This window comes from Leptopilina boulardi, unplaced genomic scaffold, assembly GCF_019393585.1.
Source record: "Leptopilina boulardi isolate dan_hultmark-lab unplaced genomic scaffold, ZJU_Lbou_2.1 LbouV2_376, whole genome shotgun sequence".
NCBI classification, from domain to species: Eukaryota; Metazoa; Arthropoda; class Insecta; order Hymenoptera; family Figitidae; genus Leptopilina; species Leptopilina boulardi.
The window spans coordinates 824756-842395 of record NW_026137947.1 but is presented as its reverse complement, the minus strand read 5'-3'; the positions used below and the strand labels follow the sequence as shown (position 1 = coordinate 842395).

General features: G+C 24.5%; 1 protein-coding gene across 7 annotated transcripts in view; it reads right to left on the bottom strand.

The window, feature by feature from the left end:
- Positions 1-17640, bottom strand: part of LOC127287858 (tyrosine-protein phosphatase Lar) — a 434077-nt gene that overhangs the window by 11861 nt on the left and 404576 nt on the right. For 4 of the 7 annotated variants that reach the window (XM_051314983.1, XM_051314984.1, XM_051314982.1 and 1 more), the window contains 7 exons: positions 17213-17488; positions 14654-14938; positions 12482-12505; positions 11963-12063; positions 9477-9806; positions 9239-9389; positions 7689-7985 (listed from right to left, as the gene is read on the bottom strand). In XM_051314983.1, coding sequence (XP_051170940.1) covers positions 7689-7985; positions 9239-9389; positions 9477-9806; positions 11963-12063; positions 12482-12505; positions 14654-14938; positions 17213-17488 — 1464 coding nt within the window. The remainder of the gene's footprint in view (positions 1-7688; positions 7986-9238; positions 9390-9476; positions 9807-11962; positions 12064-12481; positions 12506-14653; positions 14939-17212; positions 17489-17640) is intronic. The other 3 variants (XM_051314987.1, XM_051314985.1, XM_051314988.1) reach the window with 3 other exon arrangements.

The window sequence follows — 17640 nt, the reverse complement described above, 5'->3', positions numbered from 1 at the left end:
AGAATATATAAGATTATTGAAAAAAAAATCTTAATTTACAAAAATGGCAATTCAATTAAAATAGCATCTACTTATTATTTTTTTTCTTTTTTTTTTTTTTTTGGTGTTAAGATTATATTATTATAAATAATTAAAGGGTCCTCTGTCTCTTTCTTTCTCGCTATCTCGCTGTCCCCATCCACCCTTGGCATGCATTTTTGTCCTTTCTCTCGTCATCGCATTCATACGCGTGGACAATAATTACAAAAAATGAATATTTATTATTATTATTATTTTGCCGATGGAGAGGCTAAATATGATTCTCTCTGTAAAAAAACGGTCGTTTTTCGCTCGATCCTCGGTTGCGGTTGGTCGCAGAGAAACGGGAGACGTGAGAATATATATATTTTTTTTTTTGCATGCGCAATCACTACTTCCAAATATATATATATATATAGATATAAAAAAAGAAAAATAAAACGAAAAACTAATAAAGGCTCATGTCCACCTGTATCGTACCGCTAGAAAAAGGAGGCATGCAGTTTTTTTTTTAAAAAAAAAATTTTAATTTCTTTTTCATGCATTTATTTAAAATAAAGAAAAATGTATCTTTTTTTTTTTAATTTTATTGTTTTCCTTTTTTGGCGATACGAAACATTTTAAATAAGGGAAAGAGCTAAAAAAATGCTTATATGGATGAAATATAAAAAAGAAAAAAATCGATAATAGAAAATAATAAGAGGACAAACAATACATATTTATATATTATTATATACAGGTAATCTACTATTTCGTTTAAGGAGTCACTCGTGAAAAAACTCGCGCTTTTGTGTTTATTTTTGAAAAAAAATTTTCCCGATGCAAGCATTAAAAATCGCGGATTTTTTTTTCCGAAAGTCACCGCAAAATAGAGCCGTGGGGACAATTTTTTTTTGGATTATTTGAAAAAAAAAAAAAAAAAATTTTTTCTTTTCTTACACACTTCAACCAACCGCTCATTCATCATTATCCCAAATTTCCGAACCGATTTTAATATTGTTACGCATTTGGGGACGGGCAAACGAAATTTTATATTTTTCCTTTTTTTTCTATTTTTTAATATATTGGGGCAGCATTTTATAGGAAAATTTATTTGGCGACTATTATTTGTAATCTAAAAACTTTAAAGAAAATTGTTTCTTATTAAAAAAATTTTTTTATTATTCTATTCTATTAAAATAGCGCAATTCTATTTTTTTTTTTATTCATCATTTTTATTTACATGTCAGATTATAAAAACGTGTTTTATTTTGAGTTTTGTAATATATTTATTTTTAAAATAAAAGTGATTCAAATAAGAAAAAACGGTTATTCGAGAAAAATTCAATATTGTGACATAAATTAATTAATTCCTTTAATAATTTCTCAATATTCTGATATTTTTTGGCTCTATTGGTGTTTTATTAATAATCTTTTTTCTCTAGTTTCTCTAAAAGGAGAAAATAAATTAAAAATTCTAAAAAACAGGAATAGAAAAAATTAGTTGAACTATTGTAAAAAATAGTTTTTTTTTCTAAAATTAAAAATAAAAACCGTTTTCCATTGAATCACTTTAATTTACGTCTTTGCCGAGGTCATGATGAGCGACTTCCCTTTTATGGGAATGTATATATATATATATATATATATATATATATTAATGTCAAATGATTCACCACTACCGTGACAAACGGCAGAGATTGAATTACAATGAGAAATTACTGAAACATGGTCATTGAATGGAGCCAGTTGCTAATATGGATTGTGTGCCCATCCCCGGAAACGCGTGAGCTAGCCTACCGATTATAGAGCTACAATGACAACTAAGGGATAAAGGGAGATACCATGCGCTTACTTTGGCCAAACACTCGAATAAACAGGAACTCATAACGAAAATATGTCCGACACAAGGCTTTCAAAAAATTTTGTTTATAATAATAATAATAATAATAATATTGATAATAATAGTAATAATAATGATAATTATACTACAATTACTGAAACGTTTGCTTGTTTTCAAAAAATTCATGACTCAAAAAATTCAACTCAAAAATAAAAAAAAAAAATATCAAACCAATTCTATACATATGTGTTTTTTTTCTGTTTATATACGTATTATAATTTAATGTATATAATAAATATTTATATAATATATGTGAACCATAGATATAATATGTGCTTGTTCTGACAATACGAAGGCATTAAAAAATATATCGAGTCAATACGATAGATTACAGACAAAAATCGAACAAAAAGTCGATTCCCATGCAAACAGCTAATGGTATATATATATATATTAATAAGGCAAAATTGTAAAAAGATGTGTTATATATGTTAGATTTTCTACAATTTCATTTTTTTTCGGGGGGGACGATAGTTATACAAATTGAAGAAAGAAAAAAAAAAAATTCCAAGTGTCATAAATTCTATGCGAATAATTTTAATGTATTTTGAAAATATTTACAAAAGATGAATTTAATTTTTTAATTAATTTATATAATACATAATTAAAATATTTTGGAAAATTATTTAATTTTTATATATTTTATTTTTAATTATATTTTTTTATTATATATATATATCTATAATAGAGGAGAAATTTGACAATTTTGAACTTTATTAATTTAATAAAGTTTAGGTTGAGAAATTGAGTGGACCATAAACGTTTTGAGAATACTAGTGAGGCAATTATTAAACTTGCCTTACCTCCCACATTTCAACTCCCCCCCCCCCCTTTTCGATATGGAATTTACTTACGAAGGCTGAATATCGTTGTTATAAGGGGGATATTAAGACTCTCTTTCCTTCTCTCACTGTGACGGCATTTAAAGTGTATTCGCCGCATGAGTCGGAATTTCAGAGCACGATTCAGAAACTGACACAAAATCAGATCGGCACTTTCGTTGAATATTGGTATTCAAATGAATCAAATTAGTCGCCTTGCGTCCTCTCTCTCTCTCGCACACGCTTATTGCATTAATGGTACTTTATATAAATATAAATTAAACTAGTATTAAATATGAATATATTTTCAAAAAAAAAAATCAAATCAAAAATTCAATTATAAATAATACCATTAAATTGTGCGTAACGAGATCTATTGTATTATAACTTGATAAAAAAAAAAATAAAAGTGAGAAAAAAAAGTTTCTTTTTCAACAAACTCGATGTATAATAATTTGATCCTCGAGTTGTTGGGGAAAAAGAAAGTTTTCCTTTTTTTTTTTTTTTTTGTTTTTGTTACAGAGACAAAGAATTATTGTTTGAAGAACATCATTTAGTCCTTTATATAGAAATAAAATTGATCCTTGCAAAAAAAAAGTTTTTCAAAAGAAAAATCTTTTCTACAGGATTATATTCTGACTTCTATTTTTTGTTTGGGAAAAAAATGATATTTAAATCTGAAAACAATAAAAGATGAAAAGAAAATTCTTTTCAACCTCTTTATCTCAGTATGGGATATCTATTAAAAAAAAAATTTTTTTTTTCTTTTCAATCTTTTATATACGACGATCTGAAGTAAAATTATTCTCCTTCCTAAAAAATTCGTTTTCCTTTTTTTTTCTTTAATTCCTTTTTTTCTCTCAAAGCATTCATACACGCATTCATACCAAAAGTCTCGCTCAGTCGTGATCTCAAAGTGCATCGTCTAAATAAAAAAAAAAAAATTTTTTTTTTCTACGTGAAAATTTTTGAGATTTAAGGTCACGACATTCTGAGATAAAAGTCGCATGGCAGTCGACATAGTGGGATGCTTGTCAAAAAAAGGGTGCTCTTAGTGCTGGTGCTTGGCACAATATTTAAAAATCAAAAATTGTGCATTTTTTTCATTTATTATTTATCACAAAAAAATTCAGATTTTTTTTTTTAAATTTTAAATAATACAAGCATTACGTTTTTAAACGCCTACCATTATAGAGATTGAATTTTTCCTGATTTTTGTTTTTCAAATGTTTTTTCGTTTCAAAAAAAAGAAATTCAAAAATTTCAAAAACTTTTTGCAATATTTTAGAAATTAAAAATATTTTTAAATCAGTTAAAAAATTTTTTTTTGAAGGAATCGCATGAATTGTAAAAATTAGTTTGAATTTCCAAAGGAATTGAATTTTTATTTAACCGAATTTTATAAAGTTTGAATTTAAATTGAATTTTCAGAAAATAGAATTTATATTTAATGGAATTTTTAATAAAATTTTTTATGTAATCTAATTTTTACGTACGAAAACTTATGAATTTTGCAAAATAAAACTAATTATTTTAAGAAAGAAATTTGTGCGTTTAAAAAAATTTTAAAAACGGAAAAAACATTTTTTTTTTTTTGGAAAAAATACAGAAAATTCAAAATATTAAGTTTGATGAAAAAAAAAATATTTTGCTAATTTGAAAATTTTTATGATTTTTCTTTTTTACTTTGGTGCGTATAAAAAAGTGACGTATTGCATGTATGCGGTGCGATTGTGCCCGAAAAAAATACCATATATTATTGCGGTGCGCGTACGTTCGCTTAATATATAAGATTTCAGAAAAAATTTGCTTGTGCTTCACAAAGTGCGAGCTTACACGATATAGGGTGCTTTTAGCAGTGCTTCCTGTCATATAGATATACCACTTTGCTTTACCGAGTCTGTTTAAAGGATACCCCTTGGAAAAAGGTAAAGGATATATATATATTAAATATATATCTAAAATAATATAAGAAATTCGAGTAAATGCAATATAAAATTGATGGAGCTTGGAAAAAATTTCCACACTCCAAGATGAAAAATTATATTTTTTTTTTTTAATAATTTTCTTTTTTTTCAAAAATATTTCCCATTGTTTTTTTTTTTACATTTTTAATTTACCATTATATTTTGTTCCGGAAAAAAAATATAAAATGAAAATTATTCGTGCAGGTAATTGAAAGAATTTTCCCCTTTTTTTCAAAAATATAAAAATTTTCCGTTTTTATGAAGGGCAATTATTGAGTGCAGGAGTTTTTTTTTTTTAGGATCAGCAGGCAAAATTAAAATCCCATGCATCGGCATGCCATTCATCGGATGGGAATATAAAAAACATGATACAATCTCAGACTCGGTATAGTTTTAGTGGTTTTTTTTCTTTTCTTTTTTTTTCTTTGTTGGTGGAAGGTAGAGGAAATTTTTGGATAATCGGATGGGAATGAATGGAAAATTTTTTTTTTTGTTGAAAATTTGGATGCTGGTGGACTTTTGGGATCTTAAACAAACGAAGTTGCATGCTCTAAACATGTGCAAACGATAGAACTAAATCTCAACTAAAGACAGAAGAGCCTTATATCAGAGATATAGAAATATATGTAGAATATATATATATATAATATATAGTGAAAAAAAGAATTAAGTGCGTTTTATATATATTCTTGTGTGTAAAAAATACATTCGCGTGTAATGCTAAATATTTATATATATATATAATAAGCGTATCAATTGATCCTGCGAGCTGTCATTATCTTTTGAATAATTGATACTTTCGTCTTCAAAAAACTTTTTTGCAACAATGAATTCATTCTTTTTTTTTCAATTTTCTTTTGAACAAATTCTTTTTAGTAATTCATTGTTTCAAATAAGTTTCAAACAAGAAAGAATTCGAAAGTAACAAAAAGCATTGGAAAGTTTGACAGTTTGCTGATCTTCTATTTTCAATGAGACGTGGCAAAAAGTGAGTAAATAAACTAAGAAACTTAATAAAAAAATTTTTTTCTTTTTACTGAATCACGTTTAAATCATCCGAAAAAAACATAGATATTATTATTATATGTGAATACATATTAATTAGTTAGTATACGTAGTGTAAAATTATCTTAAAAACTAGCTGTTTTTTTTTTTAAACCTGGATCATCCTCCTGCAAATGCTTTAAGAAAAAGACAAAAATATTTGGGTGAGTATTATAATTAATTGTGTTGAGAAAAAAAAGTCTATTTTTCATTAAATAGGCACACAGAAAAAACTAATATAGTGGCAAAAAAAAAAAAAAATAGATTAGGCCCTGAAAAGACATTTTAATTTAATTTTTTTGTTTTTTCTTTTTTTTGTTTAGTATTTCGTTATTTTGCTGACTTGAAAAATTATTTAAATCAGCAATCCAAACAAATCCGTGGCTGCGTGTACCTGGAAAAAATCCTTTTTTTCGGGGGAGGGCACAAACGGGATTTATAAAAATAAAAAACATGAATTTTTCGCCGCTCTCAATTTTTCTAAAAATATAAAATTTTGCCAGCCAAAAAAATAGAATTTGGTCCAAGGCTCATTAATTATTACTGGCTTAAAATTATTAATTTGGCTATTATTGGTAGCTTTTTTTTTTTTTGATAAAATGTGCCAAAAAGTCGATGAAAATTCGCGGAGGGTAAAAAAGTTAGTAGAAATTTTTGAAAATAATTATAGTCATTAAAAGTTAGTAAAGAAAAAAAGATCAGTAAGATTCTCCAAGTAGTTGTGTTTTTTTTTTGTTTATATATTTTAAAATTGGATAGAATTGGACGCGAAACTCATTTTCATTTATAAACGCATTAAAATATATTCAAAATTTATAAAATATTTTATTTCTTATTCTTTGTAGTTGAATTTTCATTTTTTATAGAAAAAAAAAAATAAATGTTTCTAATGTTTATTATTTCCGTAGAAGAAATGTTTCTATTTTGTAGAGAAAATGTTTCTATTTTGTAAAAAAAAAATGTTTATATTTTGTAGTAAAAATGTTTATATTTTGTAGAAACAACGATTTTAATTTTTTTGGATAAATAAATGTTTACTTTTGTAAAAATGACTATAATGTAATGATTTTTTTTTTCAATTTTTGTGTATAATTTTTCAATTTTTTTTTACTATTTAATTTTGTAAAGATTGTTTTATTTTTGTGAACTATGAATTTTGGTTTAAATTAAATTATGATGATGAATATTTATATAAATAGTATAATTGTTATAGAAAATGGAGAAAAAGAATGACAAAAAATCAACTGAAAACAAGGATTGTGTTTTTCTTTGGTTAGTTTGAGATTGAAGGGAAAAGAAGGGTTAATATATATTTTTTTTTTTTTGAAGAAGAGAAGTTAGTGGAATCTGAAATTGAAAATATAATTAAAAGTTTAGAAGTCGAAGTTGGCGCATCTCGCACTAGAAACGCGCAAATCTCAACGGATTTTTGGCGGGCTTTTATATTTTTAGGCTTCTTCATTGACATTGTACGAATTCGTTCGTATGTCTTTTTTTCTTTTTTGTTCATCACCTGCAAAGAGCGGTTTGAGAAGTACGAAACAAGTCGAATTTTTCTAATAAAAAATAAATTTGTCAATTTTCATTGTGCACTGTACAATTTTTTTTTGTGAATCAATCAATTAATAATTAAGTGTGATAAATTTAATATTGAATATATATTCCATTTAATTATTCATCAGGTTAATAAATAATTATTTTTTTCAATATTAAAATTCAAATTGACAATTAATTAACTTGATGAAAAAATTTAAAAAATGAATATATTTAATATTAGAAAATATCAAAGAAGCGAAACGTTAAAAGCATTTTCTGTCGTTTGAGAAAAATTGATTTTTTTTTTTTGTCATTCGGCTATGTATGAACGCATTCCTCACGCCAATACTCCTTGCAGGCGTTAAATATTGGTCATAGGTGAAAAAAAAAATTTTTTTTTTTCAATTCAATGATACATACCATCCTCGTGAGTTTTGACAGTCAATGGACGACTTGATGGTCCATCACCTACGCTCGTACCAGCGGCAACCCAAATTCGATATTCGGTCCATTTTTTCAGTTCATCCAATAAAAATTGCGTGTTGTTGAGTGTGACAAGTCGTGCTTCCGAATCGGAACGTCCACTTTCAACGGCTTGCAGTTTGTAGTATGCAATCCTTCCATGAGAATGTTCAGCAGGCGGTGGATTCCATGTTACCAAAATTGATGTTGGGCTGACTGCTCTTCCACTTACATTCTGAGGCGGAGCCCCGGGTACTGCATAACACTCAATTATAGGAAGGGAAAACAAAAAACGAAAACAAAAAAAAAAAAAAAAGGTACAGGATAATTTTGCAACCACCAACCAATAATTAACTCTCCCTGCTCGCAATCGAATAAAAACGTGAATCCACCAAATTCTATTTATCTATTTTTTTTTGTACGGACAAAAATTATTACCTAATTTTTCGACTAATTTAAAAAGGTGCTAAATTTACTACAGAAAAAAAGAATTTAGGATTTAAAAATATCTACAATAAATTAAAAAATTCAATCTATTTCAAATCAAAAATTTCTCAATTTAAAAAAACTAAAAATTGAAATTTTGATTTGAAACAAACAATGGAGAACTCAGTGAAAAAATTCGATTGAGAATAAATTTTGTTTAATTAATGATTGGTGGTTGCAGGATTGAAAACAATGAAAAAGTTCAAAACAGATGATTTTTGTTCCTTTTTTTTCAAAAAGAGGGTAAAAAAAAGTCAAGAATTGATCCTTGAACAATAAAGAATAAATTATTAAAAAAAAACTCACGTCATGGCTCAGTTCGTCACAAGAATAATTACAAATCGAGCGAAATAAATTGGATTATAATAATTAAAAAATGTATCTCGCTCAACAGGACGATAGAACCAAAAACGTTTTTTTTTTTTTCAAAAATAAAAAATAATAGATTATTTGAGAATATTATAAAAAAGGTGCCCAAAATGCACACACATATATCGATGCAGTGCTTAAGTGCAAGTTATATGTATGATATGTACGTATATATAAAATATATATAAAGTGGCATCCAAAAACGATTTTTCTTTTGCAAGTGGCATGCAATTCATTCTCACTCTCCCACACGTTTCAACGAATTGATTCGTTGACGACAAAAAAATTAATAAAAAAAAAAAAAAAATTCTATATTTATTTTTGTCTCACAAAAATTAATTTTTAATTTTTATTTCTGGAAGGTTTTTTTTTTCAAAAAAATTGTAGCTTACTCTACTATAGCAGGAGCGTCTAGCGCTACGATATTTTTCTTTTTTTTTTCTCTCCTACCTGCTGTGCCATTGTGATATCTTTATGGAGGTAAAGAAATTAAGACTCGATTTTCGAATTTACTTGAAATCAAGTTTAAAATTAATTTTTGAATTTTCTTTCTCTCTACCAAGATAATTGCACTTCGGGCACTCCTCGCTGCATGAACTTCTATTCACTGTTTTTTTTTTTTTTCGTTTCGGTTAATTTCTTTTTCTGCTTACCATACTGCTTTGTCCGAACTGGATAAGGTGTTGTCGTTGCACCTTCTCCTCTTTGTGTGCGTGCCGCTAGCCAAACGTAGTACAATGTATTTGGATACAATCCAGTCAGCGTGTAATTCTCTGTCGCTGGAATTCGTCGATGATGCTTTTCCTAATGACAATAAATGAAAATAATTTTTTATTATTATTTTAGAATCAGAGACAGAAATTGTAAAAAAAAAAAATTAGAAAAACGTACTTTTGCATAAGTATCGTTCCAATACAGCTCATAGCTGAGTATATTTTCAGCGCTATGGGCAGGTTTGTCCCATTGGAGCGTAATTTTGGTTTCCCCAAGTTCCACTGCCTGTAAATTCTCCGGTTGGCTCGGTACCCCTTGTTGTGTTTTTATTTGCACCGGAGGACTAACGGGACCAGGCCCAACACTTGTGAGCGCTTGAACAGTAATGGTGTAAATTGTATGTGGCGTGAGATCAGCAATTGTTGTCAATTGATTATTATCAACCATTTGCGATTGCCACGATGCCATTGGTTGATTTGGATCCGTTGTATAATACACCTTGTAACCCTATTCAGAAAAAAAAAGAAAATCATAAATTACATTTAAAAAAAAATTTATTTATATTTATTTATTTGAATTAGTTCAAATACAGTTTATTTAATTGAATTATTTCAAAAACTAGCAAAATTAAACGCGCGACAAATTGAGTATTTAATTATTTGTTATAAAGAAATTAAAGATTAATATTATTAATAATAATTTAATTTATTAGAATATAAATAAAAAATTTTTTTTTTAAATTTTCATATTAAATGATAATAATGAAAATTATATGTTTACAGGCCTCGAATTATACGACTTTTTCCGACTTTTTTCAAAAATACGACTTTTATCGACTTATTTTAATAAAATGCGACATTTTTTTTTACATTTGAAAAAATGTAAATAAAATACATTTTTTTAGTATAAAATGTAGATCTTCTTTAGATCTTCTTCAATTCAATTATTTAACAAATTTTGAACTAAAATGATTCTTCACTAAATTAATTATTTTTAATAATTTTAATGAAATACATCACAAATTCAATTATATCAAAATTATTTTTCAATTAAAATTTTTATGAAATTTAACAATTGTTTATAATTTAAAAAAAAATATCACAATAAAATTCAATTATTTTTTAAAAATTTCAATTCAAAATAAACTAAAATTCAATTATTACCCGAAATTTTAATTCAAAATCAATTAAAATTCAATAATTATCCAAAATTTTCAATTTAAAATTTAATTATTTACCAAGTTTTCAATTTAAAATGATAAATGAAATAAAATTCAATTATTTTTTAAAATTTCTATTCAAAATTAATTATCTAAATTTTCAATCAAAAATGAACTTAAATTAAATTATTATCCAAAATTTCAATTCAAATTCAATTATTTTCCAAAATTTTCAATTCAAAATGAACTGAAATTCAATTATTTTCCAAATTTAAAATCAAAATTAAATTTCATTATTCTCAAAAATTTGAATTCAAAATTAACTGAATTTTCAATAATTTGAATTTAAAAGCATCTAAAATTTAATTATTTCTAAAATTTTCCATCGAAATTTTTTTTTTTTTTTGAAATTTAATAATTTCAATTATAACTCTAAGGAAATTCAATTATTTTTAACTATTTTAATAATATATTCTTTGAAAATTCAACTATCTGAAACTATTTTTCAATTAAAAATGATTTTCAAATTCTTGTATTTTGTCCGCATTTTCTAATAAATTTTTAGTGAAATCATCTAAAATTTTAATTAAAAATCACTTAAAGTTTCAATTAATTTCAAAAATCTCAATTTTAAATCTTTGAAAATTCAATTATATTTAAAAAATGTTTTCCAAAAATTGTTTTGATAAATTATTTTTAGTTCTGTAAAATTTAATAATTGTTTGAAAATTAACAATATCTTTTAAAAATTTAATTATTTCTAAAAATATATAATAATAAATAATATTAATATAATAAATAATATTATTAAAAAAAAAATTTTTATTTAAAAATCTGTAAAATATTTTTGTTAAAATAAAAAACAAATCCACTTTTTTTTGGAATATAAATCGACTAAAACGACTTTTTTGTGTCTTTAAGTTGATTCGAGGCCTGTGTTTTTATAATTAATATTTAATAGGTATTCGTTGGCCCCTGGTACCTTAAAAATTAATTTTTAAAAATAAATTTTTTTCAAATTACTATCTTGTACGAAATTTCCTGGCGCATCTTTTTTCTCATCATAAATTTTTTGTACAATTTTTGAATCAATATACAACTTTAAAAAAAATTTCGTTGGTAAACGTTGTGTACTTCAGCTTTGTGAATTGAATTTTCGAATTTGGAATTTTAAAGAAACTTATTCCGAAATTTGGAAACACAATTATACAACTTTGGCAAAAATGAGAAAAAGAATTGTCAAAATTTGACACGTAATAAGATTACTATTCAAAAAAAACACGTGAAATCAGAAAAGGCCAACTTCAAGTTAGGGCAAAAGGACAGACTAAGCATTTTATTATAATATAATTATTTGCTTCAAGTAAATAATTTATTTAATTCTAATAAATATTTATTTACTTTTAATTAATTTTTTTTCAGTGTTTATCTCAATTAGAAGTTAAATTAGAGTGGGGATAAAGTTAAATAGACAAAGCTCAGCAATAAGTTGAAAACTACTTACTGTTACTTGACCATTTGGAGTTTCTGGCTCATCCCATTGAATAACCATTGTACTGGAACTAAGAGGGCGAACTTGGACCTTACGCGGCGCCGTACCAGGTTCTAAAACAAATGCCAAACCGTTAAGAGTGATCGAGCAATTACCAACATTTCAGTGTCGAAGAGAAATCTTCCTACCTACAAAATAAATGAACCAAACTTTTTAGTGCACAATAGTATTTAGAAAATGAAAAATAAACCCCAAAAGACATGGTGCATCATATTAAATAAAAAAAACTGGCCCAGAAAACTAGTCGATTTAAAAAAAAAAAAAAAATTAAAAATTATTTCAAAAATAATATTTACAAAAATTTTTTCTATCTAAAAAACGACTAGTATTCTTGCCTACCGAAAATAAAAAATAAATCCCAAAAGTAGTTGATGCAATTGAGATAAAAAAATAATAAAATTAAAAAGAAATTGAGATTGAAAAAAAAACAAAAGGACTACTGCACTCTTAGTACATAATTTTTAGACTTACTGGCACCTCCATATGTTGAATCCGCTACAGGGAAAAGGCAAATCAATTATTTTCCGCTTTTATAAACAATAAACTGTGAAAATACGAATGAAATTCGTTCATTCGTATTTTCACTATATATATATATATTCACGGGTGCACTACGAGTATAGTGAGTTTTTTTTTTGATAAAAAAAATCTTAAAAACAAATGATGAAATATTTTTTTAAAAAAATATTTGTCTGTGTGTAATGTTTAACAAAAAAAAAATATATTCACGAGTGCAATACACATATACTATTAATAAGGTGTAATATGGTAGATGATAAAAAATTCTTCTCACTTACATGGGTCAAATTGTGTCCACAGTGGACAGCGTGAAAAAATATAAATTTTTCCCTCAAAAACACATGCCAAAAAAATTTTTCAGCCAGTGCAAAAAAACTATCTAGGTGCAAAAAATCGATTCTTTTTTTTTTGGGTAAAAAAAAATGCTCGTTCTTGCCTTTTTGTTTTTCAATCAACAATGATTTGTCGAAGAACAAATATTTTTTTTTTGAAATTTTTTTCCCATATTTAAAATTTAATTCATAATTATTTTATTTTTTGCTATTTTATTTTATTTCAATTCATTTATATTTGATTTATTTCTATTCATTGTTCGACAGCAACATTGTTGAATAATGAGAAGGTTTTCAAGCACAGAAGCGAAATATATTTTATATAGATAAATATATAAATATATATATATATATATATATATATATATATATATATATATATATATATATGTATGTATAAAAAAAAATAAAAGCAGAATTGGAAAAAAATGCTACGCATATGCTTGAAAACAGATGAAATTTAAATAAAAAAGTTTTTAACAAAACGAAGATAAATATTTACTGATAAATGTGACGATTTTTCGATATCAAAAAAAGGAAAGATAAAAAAAAAATGAAAAATAGGTATATATGAAAAGTGTTGATGTGGCAGAATTTGATAGACATAAGTTTCATTTAGGTGAAAAATATATTTGAAAGACAAGTCACTGACAAGAGGAAATAATCAAAAATATAAATATAGAGAAATTTTGTTGTGTGATTTTGATATAAATTGTATTAGTTAATAATTTCAAAATAAATTCCATCCAGAAATAAGTTTTTTTAATAGATATAGATAAAAAAAATTAATTTTTTATATTTATGGATTTTAAAAGTTGTGTTTTTCTAAAAGTAGAAAACGTTAATTAAGAAAAATGTTGAAAACTTGTCGAAAATTAAATAATTAGTAGCAAAAGTTAACATTTAGTCAGACATTTAAATTTCATGCAAATTTATTAGTAGATTAAATTCAATTAAGTCAGACATTATGAAAAAATTAAAAAATTAGTAGTAAAAGTAAATGTATTGGCAGACTTTCAATTTTTGTATTTCTATTAGCAGTAGAAGTAAATATTTAGAAATTTCAATTTTTTTTAAAATTTTATAAGTAGAATAAATTAGTTTTAGTCAGACATGATGAATAAATTTTAAAAAATCAGTAGTAAAAGTAAATATATAGTCAGACCTTAATTATTTTTGTATTTTTATTAGTAGTACAAGTAAATATTTAGTCAGACCTTAATTATTTTTGTATTTTTATTAGTAGTACAAGTAAATATTTAGTCAGTTTTTAAATTTTTTTTAAAATTTTATAAGTAGAATAAATCAGTTTTAGTCAGACATGATGAATAAATTGAAAAAATCAGTAGTAAAAGTAAATTTATAGTGAGACTTTCAATTTTTGTATTTTTTATCAGTAGTACAAGAAAGTTTCAGTCAGACAGAATTGATCCAAAATCTTTGTAATTTATGTAAAAGTAATTAAAAAAAGTAAAATAAGATCATTTTTCTGTGTTTTAATATCAATTTTCATTAATTTTTTATTTTATTGAAACTAATAAATTTAAATCTAATAAATTAAATTTTCAGTTAATTTTTGATAAAATATAATAAACGTTATAAACTTATTTCTGGAAATGGGATCAATATCGTATATATATACGATTTATCACTAATTGAAAGGTGGATTAAAAATGATTTTATAAATATTTAAAGAACATTTATGTTCTCTGATAATGTTCACGTTGAAAATATATATTTGTTTATATATATAGAGAGAACGTGCAATAAATAATGAATATAAAATACTGACTTGTTTCACCAGTGGTGACAATCACCGGGTCACTTGGGGAACCTCGTCCAATGGTGTTGACAGCAATGACATACAATTCATATTCGGTATAAGGACTAAGACTTCGCACATGATAATACATTGTCGTGATTCCAGATATTTCAGCAAAGGCTTGATTTGCATGCTTTGGTTTGTGTTGAATGACATAATATTGTAGTTCGTCTGGTCTCTTGTAAGACCACGTTAATTTCACCGAAGTCGCCGTAATATCTGATACTTGAACGTTTTCCGGTGGACCAGGAAGTGCTATTAAAGAGAGAGAGAGAGAGAGAGAAAAAAAATAAACAGAAATTATTAATCGAATCTCGAAATTAATTAATAAAAAAATTCTTTTCAAAACATTATGAAAAATAATAATCGTAACAATAATACAAAATAAATAAATAATACAAAATAATACGAATTATAAAAAATAATAAAAAGTAATAAAAAAAATATAACTAAAATACACAAATTGAATAATAAAACAAAGAAAATGCGATACAATATAAGTCATAAAATAGAAATATTTTTCATCGCTTTTATATATATATTTTTTTTTTGTTTTTTTACATATTGACGCGCACAGTGTGTCCCTTTATAATTGATGAAAAGCTTTTTTTTCAAAAGCTTTTCACAAGAAATAACAAATATTCAATAATAAAAAAAAATGGACTTTTATTACGAGCCAACAAGTACATGATTGTGTTAAAATGTTTCATTTTATATTTATATATATGAAGTTTGGCCTCTATATATTTGATATAAAAAAAATGAACTATAATTGATTTCCCAGGTTTATAATAGAATACAAAACAGAAGGAAATTAATTGTAAAATAAAAATTATGAAAAAAAATTGAAATAAAAAATCTGTTATAATAATGAAATTATTTAAAAATAAATAATTTTTCAATTTAAAAAAAAAGAATTTTTAATGTATTTTTTTTACAGTATTCTAAATAGGTGAATAAAAAAAGAATTATTTAGATATTCATTTTATGTATTTCAATAATGGATTTCGATTTATCAATACTATTGTCGAAATAAAGGTATTAATTTGAAAATATTAAATGCTTACATAAAAGTAAGTGGATTTTCAAAAAATTCCAAAGGCTTTCAATTTTTATTTATTTTTATTATATTATTTATTTATTTTTAATCCCATTAGTGTGGATTTTATTTATTTTTTTAAAATCATAGTTTTTATTTTTCTACAATATAACATTATTCTGGAGTAAAAAAATTTTACCAAAAAATGCTTTTTTATAATTAAAAATATAATATGTAAAAAATGAAAATCTTATTTTGCACTTTTTTATTTCAAAAATTTATATTTCTACAATATATATATAATTATTTTGGAGTAAATTTTTTTTTTTAAATTCTTTTTTTTTTATAATTTAAAATCTATTTACTAAATGTGAAATATTTTATTTTCTTGCAATGACAATGTATATGTATTAATATAAGATAACACAAAATGATAATATAAAAAAAAAATAGTTGACAATGTATGAAATGCGTTGAAAATAATATTTGTATAGTGATAAAGATTTTTAAATTTTTCCTTTATAACAATCGTTAATTTGAAAAAAATATTTTTGTGAACTAATTAACAGAAACTGGTTTTTTCGTGTTTGCAGTGTCTTTTACTATATTTAATTATTCGTTCATTTTAGAAACTCCAAAAAAAAAAAAAAAAAAAAAAAAAAAAAAATGTCAAGATTCATATCAACTGGAATTTTGATTCTGTTCATTGTAACAATTGTAATGTTAATGGCTCCTTCTGTTATGTCAGAGTCAAAAACATGCTTAAGATCAGGTCAAATATGCACTAATGGAGCGAAATGTTGCAGTAAAATGTGTGTAAGAAGAAATAAAAGTGATAAATCAGCAAAGTGCTTTTTATAAACAATTATATGTTGTGTTGTAATTTTATGAATCATAAATATTTGAATTTATATAATTGTTGTCCAAACAATTCTTTCGAATTTACAAAAAAAAAAAAGAAAAAATTAATAAAAATGATATATTTTAAATTGTATACAATAAAAAATGCAACACCAATGTATAAATAAATAAAGAAAATGAATTAGAAAAAATAAATAAATAATGCCTTTATTATTATGAATTATTTTTCAACTAGTCTCTATTATTGAAACACTAATTTGTACTTGAATTCTGTCGAAATTTTAATTTATATTTATATCATTAATGTCGAATAATTCCCTTAAATTTACAGAAAAGAAAATATTAGTAAAAATTATATATTTAAAATTGTAAAATAAAAAAATTCAACAACCAATATACAAATAAATAAAGCTTATATATATTATGAATTTTTTCAACTATTATTTATTCTAATCAAATGAATAAGATAAAAAATTAAAAATTTTATAAAATAAAATAGAAAACTAAGAAAGGAAAAAAAATTAAAATTAAAAATGTAATAAAATAAAATAGAAAACTAAAAAAGGAAAAAAATAAAATTAAAAATGTAATAAAATAGTAAAAAATATAATATTTTTTTTTAAACTTACATTGAACTTTGACCATTGTAGTGGCATCAATTAAACCGAGATCACTGGCTGCTACACATGTATAGTTTGCTGATTGTTGAATATTGTTTAGAATAAGAACATTTCTACCAACTGGTAGTTTATCATCAGGTGTCATATCGGTATCAGGTTCCTTTCTCCATTTGACATAAGGCATTGGCGCACCATAAGCAACGCACGTCAGATTTAAAGTTGCACCAAACATAACTTCAGTCACAGCAGGTGGCGGAATTGAAAATTGAGGTGGTACTCGTCGTTCTGAAATTGGATTTTCAAAAAAAAAAAAATCTAAATTTCCCAGTATCATCATCTTACTTTCAGCTGTCTGTATTTCTTTTTAGATTCCACATTTTATTAATATTTTAGCAATTAAAATTTTTTTTCAAACAAAATTCTTCATTTGTTCCCTA